Consider the following 14,607-nt stretch of genomic DNA (forward strand, 5'->3'; position numbering starts at 1 on the left):
TATATAGCCAGTCCAATTCTGTATTTTATTCCAATATATCCATTGCCATGTCAAGCCAAGAGAACCACACAATGATGACTAAGGACTGTTTTTATGGACATGCAACTTCTTTATTCTGTACAGGCGACGTTTAGACATGTATTCTAATGTTGTCAAGCAAGTGAATCTATGACGAAACGTGGCCTATACATATATATAAGACACTGCATATCCATAAAAATAGACCTCATTCTTCGTTTTGTCGATCTGTTCGCTGGACAATCAATCATTTTCTGAGTAAACGCACAATCTGTGACAAGAGGAATTTATACAATGACGATTCTCAGAATATCAATGGGTTTGTTTGCTTTATGCAGTGTCTTTGAAAATAATGTCGTTTACGTTGGGGGATCGAAACAAACGACCTCCAAATCTCTAGTCAGATGCTTTATTCACGTAACCACGAACCAGATTGTTAGTGAAAATGGATTTTTAAACGTTATTATGATGTTTTCATCCCATGAAATGTAATGATCTCACGAAGAAATATTTGATTGTCGTCCATAGGTGCGCTTCAGTACATTCGTGACCCATTCGTGTTATTCCGGGACATTCCGGGACATGCCGGGAATATCCTTTCGGAGGTTAGTTTAAGGTGCGAGTGATGATGAATGGCTGGAAAACTCATAACGTCACTGTTCAGGAAGACTCGTTCCTAATTAGTCACCACTCGCCCTTTTTCTTTCTTTTTTTTGTGGTGTACACTCAGCAACAGTCTAGCAATTCGAGTCTGTACCTGACAAGCCAGTGGTTAACATCGTGAGCATCGATCTACACATTTGGGATGCGTTGACATGCATCCACCAAGTCAACGAGCCTGACCACCTGATCCCTATAGTTGCCTCTTACAAGAAGCATGAGTTACTGAAGATCAATTCAAACCAGATCTTCAAAGGTCATTGCCTCCTTGAACTGACTTACAAACAATTCTGTTCAATATTGTCACCAGATTGGTAATAAAACAACTAAACGTATAATGCAAGCAAAATACTTCTCAACATAATTTATTCCAAAAATGTGAAAAGTGTTAAAAAATATTTGTTAATATATGGAACATGGACATATCTATCAATAAAACAATGAAATAACCTACATTATTAATCTTGTGAAAAATGTGAACCTATATTTTCAGTGGAAAGGAATGTCACATGGTATGCACTCAACAACAAAAGTTACAGCAGAGACTCTCTCTATCACAAATTCCTGCGTCCTTCAAGCCTATATACTGAAAATAGATGGAAGGGGAAAAGTATGAGCTGTCATAAACAATTACTACACTCGTTAAAGCCCTGAGTCTCCTGTTGACAAACCCATAGAACTAGAAATATTGCCACTGTGAATCTGCACCTGGAAAAAAACACTATGTTGTCTTGCAGATTAAAAATTATGGGAGGGGTCACTGATTTTGTACATGACATGTAGGGGTGTCACTTGCTTTGCACATAAATTTTAGGGTAGTTCATTCATATTGTACATGTTTCTCTATAAAAATCATCACTCCCTCCAGCCATACATTATGAACAATGCTCTATGAAGAAATACATATGATCAAAACCGTACGTTGTTGAGTTCATGTGATACAAAGCCAACTAAACACATTGCATCTCTGATGTGACCACAAATACCCTAACTGTGGAAATATGGTACATAAAAATACCTGAGACAGTTAACACTTGGATCTAAATTTGAATTAAAGTAATTTTTGTCAATATGAGATTTAGGTTACTTCTGAAACAAATGCATGTTAAAGTGCATGTGAAGATTTGAAGTAAGTGAGGTAGATCCATATCAACACTTTGTTTTATTTGCTTTCCAGATCCACTAACCTCAAAAATATTCCCAAACAGGGAAAAAATAAATATGTACTGAAGGCAATTTTGTATCAATTGAAAACAGAATCAATGCAACAAAATTAACCAGTGACAACAAGTACTTCTTATTTCCATAGATCCAAAAACAACAATCTCAAAGCCTTTTAAAAAGTCCTGCTGAAAACATATTGTTGCTTGCTGTTACAACCTTCCAACTATAGTTGTCACTTGTAATATTTGTAAATCCAGAAGTCCAGATCTGGTCAGAAGTAATTCTGGGCAATCATATTAAAACGCTTCTGCAAATATTCATACAAACAAATGCACAAATAATGACAATAACCTTCTTTTGGAACTTTTGAAAGAATGCTACTCAACTCATAAAAACAACACTGACTTGATTGGAGAGACTGTTTCATACAAACTGACTTCTCTTAAGAACGTATCTTAGCTTCATTACAAATTTAACAGACCTTGATAAACATTGCAAAGGCCCTTTTTGTGCTTCAACAGGAAATATTTGGGTTCTGTATCAAAACTTGTGATCAATGAATACCTGTCAAAGGATATGAGGAAATCTGGACTACAAATTAACTAATTAGCATACTTCTATATACAGAATTTCAAAAGCTATTATGTTTCTGAACATGGCAAGATTTTCACTGAGCAAGTCAACATGAAATATTTACACAAACTTAACAGTACATTTAAATACAGTGTGAAAAATACACTCTCTCCTGTTTTCACAGATGGAAATGGAACCATAAAGTGTTACATAGACTTGCACAGGTCTTTTACTTAAATATCAAGTGTAAATGATAATTTCCCAAAAGTAATAACAGACAAGGGTAGTGTCCATTTATCTAGACTTGCCTCAATGAGAGACAGATTTACTATTTGTGCTGGTTCCTTACAACCGATCGATCATTGAAAATAATTGGTTAGTATCACTTATCAAAATTTCATGGTTATGTATGCTAATGCACAAAAATTAAAGAAAAAACATGTAGTCCTCTCTGCTTTTTTTGCAAATTGCACATCCTTCTTTGACTAGTATGTTAGGAATATAAAATTCCTGGTGTCTATAAGATAAATTCAGTCATAACTTGGAACGAATTTATAGTGGTTATGAAATGTAAAAGACAAAACCAAAAAATATTGTCCATGCAAACAAGTGTTCCAAAATTATTTGTGTTTGATTCTGAGAAAACATGATTGACTGTTTGGCCATTTTGTCTTTGTGACAATCTTCAAATATTTCAATTAACAGGCCACCACTAATTACAACACATCCTTGGGCTCAGCATTCAGAACAGCCTTGGAGCATGGTGAAGTGTGACACAACCATATATATTTGCACACAGATTCTCAGAAACTGGAAAAAGAGGATGCAATGTTCCAGAGAACTAGTGTTTCAGAGCATCAGTGCGCTACACTGTCAAACACTGACCACTGGGAACATGTGCTCCAATGAACTGGTCACTGGCACTAAGTATATGAGTATTGCAGTATCAGTTTTGCATCAGCTGTAATCTGCTACAATCATACAGGACTATATTTCTTACAGATAACCAATATTGCTTAACACATTTGAAAAACAGATAAAAAAAATGCATGAAAAAGAACATTTAGAGCATAACACGTTTTCTTTCTCTTTAGTGAGTAAGTAAGTATAGTTTTATGCCACTTTTAGAACTATTCCTGCAATATCACAACAGAGGACACCAGGAAAGGGTTTCATATATTGTGCCCATGTGGGAAATCAAACCCTGGTTATCAGCATGATGAGTGAACGCTTGACCACTAGGCGACCCCACTGCCCTTCTTTCTCTTTAAACCTGAAGTGTTTCAGGTTAGTTTGATTCACGCATCCACCAACCCAAAATTTCACATATGTGGAGATAAATCTTTAGAGAATCTTCTTTTCAATTCCAAAACAATCTGGAAATGATTAAGAGTTCTTGCTGCTCTCAGTGCCTTCCTGTGAGAAGGGGAATTCACCCAGCAAACCAGAAAACTAAACAACACCTTTGGATGTTCCTTTTCTATTCTTCTTTTCATGACGACATGAGCTGTATACAGTTAAAACATCAATTTAAGAATTATACTGATTTTGACAATCAGGATTATGTAAAGCAAACAACTGGTCTGATGTATACGAAAACCTGCATTATGTTCAACTTTGAAAAGATTGTGATTGGTTGCTATTAGGGCTGGGAGGGGTCAAAATTTTCTACCCAGGTACCCAATCCCCTATTACCTTACCAAAATCAGATACTCTTTATGTTAATTCCTGACATCAAATTTGCAGAAAATGAAATATATTCTTCAACTCAGAGAATAAACCTTCAAGTTTTTCAATACTTTAAACATGTACAGTCAAGTCTCATTGCACAGAAAACTATTGGACTGACAAGGATGTCTGATTATCGAATGATTACTTTCATTCAATTTGTTACCAACAAAAGCACCAGAAACCAAGTGTCAGGTAAAACGAGATTTGACTGTATTATATCCAAAGACAGTCTTCAAAGACATTTCAGCCTTTAAATCATGAAGGAATGACATATTCCATTGTTTAATCTATTGGTCACATGACTGGGTCTGGGTATTGAGGCAGGTACCCAGGTTTAACCTACCTACCCATCCCGACTATCTGGGTTACCTGTCTCTTGGGTTACCCGTCCCAGCCCTAGTTGTAATATACCTTATGAAAGACTATGAGTTGGGATGTCGTTGTCAGGGTACAAGTCATAAGTTTATGATAATATACTGAGTGAATTTAACTATTGCACAAGTATCATATCTTAACTCAAACCATCACAAAAAACAAACACAAGACAATACAATACAACTGAAGTTCTACTCCCCAGGGAGCTGAGGGTGAAAATAATATAAAGATATTCATGTGTCACATCACAATCAGTGGAAATTTCATATAATGCTGTGAAATTACGAATAACATACTTAGTACATTTCAGCCATCTAGTTCTAGTCAGTTATCACAATGTAAATATGTTTACAAATCACGGAATATTTTCTCCATGTGTTGAATCAACATGGTCAAATCATGACATCACATATATATTATGATAATCAACATGATCAATAAAGGTCCACTGAGTGTGTTTTACAATGGTTTTAGCAATATTCTATCAATACCATGGTGGGGACACCAGAAATGGGCTTCACACACTGCACCCATGGGGGAATCAAACCCGGGTCTTCCACAAATGCTTTAACCACTATACTACTCTCACTTCTGTTAATCTGATTGCTCAGTAGTTGGTGCACTTGTTTAAACGTTCCCTCATTCACTTGATAAAAAATAAGTCTTCAGCCATACTGCAGTTTATTTGAAGGTGGAGAAATGGTGTACAAACAAACCTGGGACCAGTTTCACAAAACTCTTGTAAGCCTAAGATCTTGTAGCTTTCTCGTAGCATTTACACCTGGTATACTGTAACATAGGAGGGGCAAATGCTACGAGAAAAGTTACGAGATCTTAGGCTTACGAGAGTTTTGTGAAACGGGCCCCTGTGCTGTACTGACGATGAAGTATGTTTAACCTAACCTGACAGAAAATCACCATTACGAGTTCCTCAGCAACCTTGTGCATCTTATAGATATTTCTTTCATCTAGTTGATAAGTCCTGTTATCTTGAAGACCCAGCCCCAGTCACAAGGCATCTTGTTGACGGGGATGTCTGGTATATCGATAACCATACCGTCCATCCCGTTCCTATGCCATGTGAACTCTCCTTCGTAGCCAATCATGCTCACTGCTGTGCCGACCTCCGGGTCAGGGGAGCCAAGGGTCAAAGTTGCACCCTCAGGCCAGTCCAGGACAATGGCATAAACTATTTGACCAGTGGGTCCATCACGGGAAGTGTACCTGTGTAAACGTACAATGGTCAGTAGCTTCTGAGAAAATGGTGTTTAAAGTGAGTGGAAAAACATCTAGGAAACTCTGGAAGATCAATGCTAAATAATGTGCAAGACTCAATAATCGTGGCTTGTTCCACTGACAAGATGTCCAGAATAATTCCTTATTATTTTCATGTGTACCTTATGTTTCCATACGAGGGTTATGTCCCTTCAAATATCTATCAATAATGTTCACTGTTGCAACGCTTTGCGTCCCACACCCTGGCAAACAGACATTTAATTTCTAATGCATACAACCTCATCTTACCAGACATTGGGAGTGATGGAATCATTCTGGTACACCCAGGGTTGGGTGGTGTAGATGGCCTCTCCGTTGACCCCCAGCCAAGTCCCAAGGTCAAGCAGTCTCTCCTTGAAAACAGCTGGAATGATGCCGTCAGGCTCCGGACCAATGTTGAGGAGGTAGTTGCCACCGCAACTGCAACAGAGCATCTTCTTACAGATCGGTTTGAGGTTGAAACTTTGACTTCATAAAACCTAAATAGTATATCCATTTAGATTTTGGCTCTACAACCTGAAATTAATGAAAATAACATGGACATATAGTTATTAAGCAAAATAGAGACAGTTTTATCTGAAATTGCAAGCTAACCTGATCACTTCCACCATGTTGGAAATTATCTGGTCTGTGGTCATCAGTTCGCTAATCTTCATGTTGCGTCGGAACCCCCAGGAAATTGGGTCAATGGACGTCTGACACTCCCACTTAAAAGGCTGTAGTGTATCTGAAGACAATAAATATCAGTGAGTGAGCTAAAAGCAGGGTAAAACTATAGTCACTTGCTCAAGCCAATGAATCAGAAGTCATGTAAAACAAATGCAATATGAATTATAATTTCATTTCAACACCTCCATGTTTCATGTTAACAATGGTTTCACAGAAATGTTTCTCATGTACCGGAACATGCGTGAGTGCGTGAGTTGTTATGGTTAATAATTTGCTGTGACGAAAGGTATAAGAAATCCCATCAGAACCAGCAAAATATAACACAGACAAGTTTAAAATATCCAATGTTATGTATTCACCAAAGAGCAATATACAAAGATTCACAATAGAGATTTCTAATACAATGCAACTTAGTCAAATCTGTCTCATTATGAGTCACAAAAATAATATTAAAAGTCTTGGTTTTCAGTGAGAAACAATTATACTAAAGGCTACGCAGCAAACAGTGTGTCTTGTATGTATGCCAACATGGGTGAAAAGGCAGACAGATGTAGATATGCCGACTGATGACACAACTCCAGGGTAAGTCCATGTGTATCCCGTCAACACAACAACCAGCCTTATATATACACAGTGACTGATTCTTGAGCAATTCAGTGAAGTATCGAAGCTTTGCAATCGGCGTCTTGTTTATCAACAGTCAAAACACACCAAAGGGAGGCAACTCTAAAGAGCTACCATCAAGGCACGCTGCTAAAACACTATTAAGAATAAAACGAAAAATGTAACCAATAATAACCATTCATCAAAACTCTAAACATTTTGACCCAATAATAACTATAACTTAATCAATAATATTACAAACTACAGAAAATACACTTTCATAACAGAGTGAATGAGTATGGTTTTAGCAATATTCCAGCAACATCACAGTTGTGGACAGAAGGAAAGGGGTTCACACATTGTACCCAAGTGGGGAATCAAACCCGGGTCTTCAGCATGACAAGCGAACGCTTTAACCACTAGGCTACTCCACTGTCCCTTCAGTGGCATGAAGAAACAGTCAAATCACTCTTCAAGACCGCCTGATCCATGAAATAGCTTTAGTTTTGTTTTGTGGGCAATGTAAGCTTTTGTGCTTTTAACATTTGGCGCCTGTCACTTCAGTTTTTCTCCAATATTGTGAATCTGCATGACAAAGGCTTACAAAAAGTCAATTGATCACTTCATATGTTTGAAAAAAAAACATCACCACAAGATAAAATCTCTGAGACAGGCGTACACCGTTCGTTTCCTGGTATGATGACATTATTATCATCTTCCACATATTCCACTTTTGTATTTTTTATGTCATGGCATCTTCAATTAGTTCTTCATCCCCTTGGCATCCAAAAACAGAAGATTGTTGTCGATTGCTTTATACAGTTCAACAGTTTCGGGGCTGGTGATGAGGGCATTCTCTACAACTTTTTTTTTCATACATCTTCTTTCGGGTGAAATCCGAGTAAGTCATCATCGTTAATAGTAAAAGGTTCACCTTGCCCTTTGTGTCAACATTTTTTATTGTTTGCTGTGATATGCCTTGCCATGCCATGTAGGAGGTAGTGATTGCATCTTTGACTGTGACGGTAATCAGGAAATCTATGGGAGTGAGTTCCAATTTCTATTCACAAGTCCATCTTCTGTAAGGAGACGTTTGTGAGTCAGTTTGCATGATGCCATGATCCATCCATTGGAGGAGAGAGGTGGTATTATTTGGGAGAAGCACAGGTCAAATGTTCCAATCTTGCAATATCAGTGTGGTCATAGGTTGTGGGCATGGGATTTGTCCATCAGGAGTATAGCCTTGTCCTCTAGTTGTAACAATTGTATATACTCTCTGACTGCGGGGATAAATTTATGTAAAAACCTTTCTTGAAAGATAGCTGCTGTCATCCAAGCATCCTTGGAGATGGCATGACAGTAGTAAGATCAATCAGTTAACATGGCTGAGACACAGTTCCAGTAATGAAGTGCTTCAGATAATGCTTGTTGTTACTGTTCAGCAAAACTATCACATGTTTTGCTTTCTTGAACCCACCTGGGTGTTTATTTTCTGGCATGGCTAAGGTTCAATCCGTCAACATGTAAAATCAAAGCCTAGTTTCATCACAGCTATAGATTCATTCTTTCCAGCAACATCTTAAAATACTTTTTCCAGAGTCGTGTCATATGCCATCTAGGCCTTGTTTAAGCTAAGATCCCAATATCTGCCATCTCAATCATCAATTCCTTCAACTTCTCCTCATCTTTGAACCAACCCCTTATGGTGCTTGATGGACGTCTGTGCTTTGACGACACTGGCCTGTAACTCTCCATTAATAACTCTCTAGATGAAGGCTAATTTCTCTGCAACTATGTAAGTTTGTTGTTTGTTCTTCCTAGATGCCATGATGAAAATGATTTTAGCACTCACTTTCCTTCTTTGAATGTGTCAATAGTTTGATTTAACACCATACACGCACAAAAAACGGATATATACCGGCAAAAATAATTAGGGATATATGTCAATTTTGAAATTATGAATAATGATCTATCTGCTCATTCACACACTGATTGAATATGAATCATAAAAACACTGATATCGTTAACATGTTTTGTCCAGTATATATATCATATACATACGAGGGAATGGATATACACACAAATGAACCTATATACATACACGTTAATGGACATACAGAGGTGTGAACAGATATATACATACGTGGATTGAACTTATCCTGACAGTTGAAGTAGCCGCCATGGCGACATGTGCAGTTGATTCCCCAGGCGTCATTGATGACCACGTTTTCCTTCACAGGGCTGCCACACAGAATGTATATAATACATGATACACATAATTTTACGTGACACAGAAATGCGATACCAAGATAGTGTTCAGTGGCACAAAAGCCCAGATGGAGAGTGATTGAGTGACTAACCTGTCATTGTACATCCACGCGAAGAACTCCTTCGACTGCCAGTAGGTGTCTGTAGCCTCCCAGTCTCCATCAGAGTGTATCATGTCGGGCAAATACGTGTTCACAATATGGTACAACTCTGGCAGCGTCTTTTTCTGAATAAGCAATACCATATTGTAAACATTAAACATAACACATCAAACAAGATTTCTTTCTTTGAGAGTTTGTCCAAATCTTTTCCTGGTATTAATCATTATAGATATAAATCAACATGTTCAAGTGCTATCATGCAACACACATGCACTGGGTATTTGTCAAGCACAGTATTTCAAAATTTTCTTCCATAAGTTTTATCAGCTATTGTCTTGACTGTGTCTTGGCTGTGTAACATTTTGTTTGAGGAAAATGCACACGTTATGACCTGTGATGAGAGGTCAAATCTGATTGATCACTGCACGTTATAAAGGGACTTAACTCTGGCTGACCATTGCACAGACACCAACTGTGAAATGCCAAACTAGCAGCAAGTGTTGGAAATCAATTCTTATAGTCACACATTTGACTTCAGTAAGATCCATGCTCAAACAAAATGGCAACAGAGTTAGACTTCATCCTTAAAAGTATGCAGTCCCCTTGGCATCAAGCCTTTTGTGAAGGAATAGATATAAAATTATCTCAAGACAACCGCAGAGAAGAGGTTCTTTTCACCAGATATTGTGGTACTTTTGCATGTCTCAAAATATTTATAAAGATATTTCTGCAAATTGCACTGTGTCTAATCATCTAGATAATGTGGCTGCATTGCCAAAAGTATGTATATAAACGTAAAGCTAAGAAGGAATCTCAATATTGACATCTCATTGACAGACTCAAGGAATATTGTTAGCAAAGATGTTCAGAATGTCATTCTTTATTATTTTAAATCATGTGGCAGCTCTACTACTTTATAAAAGTTTAGAAACATAGCAAATCTTCATGATCGGCAAAGTGTAAATGAGCCTAGTTGCCCAAACACCTGTTAATCAATCATCCATGAACAAGCTTTACACCAACTTTGACACATTGATATGGACTATGAGGTTGTGCCAAGCCTATAAGGATGATATCCCCACTTTTCACTGGTACACCATAATTGCTTCTGAAGATATCAGCTGTTTATTTACCAAACTTTATTTACAAATATGACCTTGACAATGGCCTTAACAATGACCTTGACAATGGCCTGGACTATGACCTTGATATGTCCCTACCAAATAATGATCAATATGTCCAGATATACTCAAGGAATGATAATAAACATTGCTCCACCACTCATTACAGTGACAAGAACTCACAGTTACAAAGTTGTTGGTGGTGAAGTTATTGGCTTGGTCTTGGAGCCACATAGGGTTGAACCACTCGAACAGAGAATGATACAGGCCAAGTTTTAGGTCAGTCTTGTTTCTCAGCGCAGTGGTAAGCTCCCCTGTAGACGTGGGAAATATGTTGTATATATGTACAGCAATCAACAATCTCATAACTAAACAATTCTGTTAAACATTACATGTTGGGGAGTAAGTGAGTGAAAGCTTCTTGCCACAGCAAGCCATATCCCACACTGTATGGCCATTGTTCACCGTCCTGTGTGTTTCATGCAAAACGTATCTGCCGAAGCACGTAGAATTACTGTATGTTTGAAAGGACTTGCTACTGGGTCAGGGAGCAGTTTGTTTATTTGTAATGAAATTCGTAGATGTGATGAGCAAACACTTTAACCATTTGGCTATGCCACCACATTCTTTTCATAAAAGCATATTCTCTTACATATCATGGTTGTCTGTTTTCAATCATCAAATATAGACAAGTAAAGAAATACATATATATACACAGAAAAGTCTACATTGTCAATAAACATTTCAAAAATGTTTTATACACAATAAACTCATAAGAAATGATGATTTTGTTGTGCATATTAACACATGTGTCACCATGGATACCATCATAATCAACATGAACAGAAGTCAAAGGTATCAAAGGGCAATAGGTCAAGGACACCTACCAACAATATCTCTCCCTGGTCCAACATCGCCAGAGTTCCAGTTCCAAGACACATTAGATGGCCACATGGTGAACCCATCATGGTGCTTTGTGGTAAACACAATGTATCTGGAACATAACAAAGCATATATGCAATTTTGATGATGTCATAAAACATTTGATCATGATGTTAAAAAATGATTGATCATGATGATGTAATAAAATAATTGATCATGATGATTTCATTTCTATTTGATCATGATGCAATAATTATTTGATCATCATGATGTGATAAAATATTTGATCATGATTTACCAGCAATAAATACTTGATCATGATGAAGTGATAAATATCTGAGAATAATTTTATAGTAGAAAGACACATTTGAGAATTTAGAAACAATCAAACAATGTTTCACAACATGTTGTTACCCAGCGGTCAGAATAAACATGATAAACCAGTAGCTGACAGCATGAACATTGACTTTCATTGTCCAGCATTGTGACCCACCAACGGCATGGGTCTACAATAAACAGTGCAAGTAACTGTGTCTGGAGTTAAACAATGGACCATCTGACCCAGGGTCAGCTGTCTTCTAACATGACCAAACTGGTTAACCGGATCAGGACGCTGTGATATGGCAAGGATGTAGCACAATCAACATGCTCTCACACACCATATCCTGTTAAATTTATCACTTTCCCTCAACGTGAAAAGTTACCTTATTTTGTTTGTTTGCTTGCCATGTATGAGTAAATAAACATTTAATGTCATCTCAGCAAGAATTCAGCCATATTGTTTGCTGTGCAACACCAAACACATCAACATTCTAGCCAGAGGATGTCTAAATGTGAATATTCAAATCTGGACATGACAAACCAGTGGTGGATATTAAGACAACATCATGGTAAAATGACATGTAATGAATCAAGTCACCAAGTCTAAGATCAGGTGACAGCCCTTCATGTTAGGATTCAATTCTTTTTTGGAATCTCCCATGTCTGTCATTGTTATACAATGTCTAGCCAGAGCTGACAAAATATTTATAAGGATCATAATGCAATACCAGTATATCTGTATATCGCAATATGCTTTTCATACAATGTGTACGTCAATATTTTTTTCTGAGAACTGGTATATTGAGTACAGAACATATATAAAGTTCTTGTGATTATCTTTATGATTAAAATTATAATCTACAATCTCTCTTTCACCACAAATATCTCCCTTCATCATTCAATGACAAAACAGCATACTGTAAAACAATAAAATTGCCTCAAAAAGAAAGTGAACCCAATACAACCTGACTTTGAGATTGCTGTTATCAGAACCATAAATGTATGTTTGGGGACTAATGTTGAAAATAGGATTGACATGCACAATTAGTGTCACTGAATGTCAAATGTTTCCAGTATGTCACAATACATGTACCTGAATCACTATGTATCTTAATCATGTCAGGATGGAGTAAGAACATATATTACGCACCAGATATTTGGGTAAAATCAATCCTCAGCTGTAAGTGTTATTTGCACTGGGTTTTCTTTATCAGAGTCTATTTTAGCCTGTAGACACAATTTGTGGATAACAAATTCTCAGTGAACTGTTTGGGGCTTGCTTCAAATTACTTTCTTATTAGGCACAAACCTCCACAACCCTACTATCCATTAACGTATTCTTAATCATCTAAATCGTGTTTAGTTACGTCAATCAGTTCATTGTAAGATGTTCTCTGTCTATCATGCTGTAACAATATTATTTTCTGTTGCTATCCTGGCCTGATAATCTGGAACAAACCAGATATAAATCTGTCCCAAGGACACTTTACACAATGTTATGGATATACCATGAAATGTTACCATAAATCTGAAGCAGTTCTTGATAAATACTCTCTAATTTGACGCCTGTTACATTCTAGGAAATGTCTGTCAAATAATTAGCATAAGGACTTTAAAATTACTTTGTCTTGATTCTCATTATGGTCGGGTGAAAATAGGGGCATATATTTTCTCAAAATTTCCCTATATGGAAGCGGGAATTCTCACAAGAGATCTTCAAGCTAATGACACTGTACATTATTAGGCCTTTATGTAACATTTACAACATAAATAAGCCAACTGCAATTTACTTCGCTCCTGAAGCTTGGAAAAGTTCTACCCAATCGTCCGCGTTGAAAAATTCTGCTGTAAACTGAGGGGCAAAGTCCCCATATGTAAAATCGTCCCTGTAGTTTTGCTGCATGAACTTCTCAACGTTAGGATCGCCATTCATCCACTGACTCCAAAACCACTCGGTGCTAAAACTTGGCACAGAATAAACTCCCCAGTGAATGAAGATTCCGAACTTTGATTCATCAAACCATTTCGGTAATGGTCTCGATTCCAGAGACTGCCAAGTTGGTTCATAACGTATATTTTCGATCAAACCGAAGGAAATTGCTAAGAGGAACAGAGAGGAGACGAAACCCGTGTTGGACGCCATATTGTAATCATGTGATCGGCATTTGATAGTGGTCACGTGACTTTGTTTACCTTCCGTTTCCTAGCGTCCGAAAGGTCTTGATTTCGTAACAAACTTGAATGAGGATTGTTTCTGTCTTTTAAACAAACAGCAGACCCAGATCAGATCGAGGCGTGTGATTTCACATGGGTCATGAGTTTAACACCAAAACGACGAAAATCTTCCATCTCGATTGGATTTCGGAATATGCATGTCTACGATGAATCTGCCTCGCAATTTCTGAACCACATTATTTTCCCTGCCTAGCCCTTACCTGCACTGTTAAACTTAAAGCCGAAAAAGGGACCAATGTCTAGCTATCCAATCTCCCAACTCACTGGGGCTTCTTTTCAGTTTTAATGTGTTTATTTGTCACCATCAAAGTTATGTATATTCCACTATATGCCACGTACAACATAAAATACGTTTTTGACATTTTATACTTTCAGTCTGACTAATCAAAGTGAGCTAGTGCTGTGGATCTGTGTCCGTCGTCCGTCCCTTTTGGAGCCCAAAGATAACATATCAAACGACTGCCATCAAAGAAAATTTGTTGTTGTTTTTTTCTGAAAGGAAAAAACAACAGCGTCATCCTTCAAGATAACCAATTCTGTTTTTTAGCAATGGACATAAATATTTCAAATGTTTTGTAGACATTCAAACCACAAAATAAAAAGGTAGGTTT

At 37.3% G+C, this 14,607-nt stretch overlaps 1 protein-coding gene across 1 annotated transcript; it reads right to left on the reverse strand.

The window, feature by feature from the left end:
* Positions 1-1,027: 1,027 nt before the first annotated feature.
* Positions 1,028-13,909, reverse strand: LOC137296330 (tissue alpha-L-fucosidase-like). Its single transcript, XM_067828103.1, has 8 exons — positions 13,552-13,909; positions 11,446-11,552; positions 10,742-10,872; positions 9,429-9,562; positions 9,212-9,309; positions 6,391-6,523; positions 6,046-6,216; positions 1,028-5,745 (listed from the first exon to the last, which is right to left on the reverse strand). Exons 1-8 carry the CDS (start codon positions 13,902-13,904, stop codon positions 5,490-5,492), a joined length of 1,383 nt encoding a protein of 460 aa, XP_067684204.1. The 5' UTR covers positions 13,905-13,909; the 3' UTR covers positions 1,028-5,489.
* Between the last annotated feature and the right edge of the window lie 698 nt (positions 13,910-14,607).

The sequence above is a fragment of the Haliotis asinina genome, chromosome 9, assembly GCF_037392515.1.
Source record: "Haliotis asinina isolate JCU_RB_2024 chromosome 9, JCU_Hal_asi_v2, whole genome shotgun sequence".
Taxonomy (NCBI): domain Eukaryota; kingdom Metazoa; phylum Mollusca; class Gastropoda; order Lepetellida; family Haliotidae; genus Haliotis; species Haliotis asinina.

What these genes read in the sequence shown, in the direction of transcription:
- LOC137296330 (XM_067828103.1), bottom strand. Translation starts at nt 13,904, where the DNA reads ATGGCGTCCAACACGGGTTTCGTCTCCTCTCTGTTCCTCTTAGCAATT. An exon ending in CCACCAACAACTTTGTAACT is followed by an intron (nt 9,563 to 10,741) that starts GTGAGTTCTTGT and finishes TTGCTTATTCAG; the next exon opens with AAAAAGACGCTGCCAGAGTT. An exon ending in GCGTGGATGTACAATGACAG is followed by an intron (nt 9,310 to 9,428) that starts GTTAGTCACTCA and finishes TCTGTGTGGCAG; the next exon opens with CCCTGTGAAGGAAAACGTGG.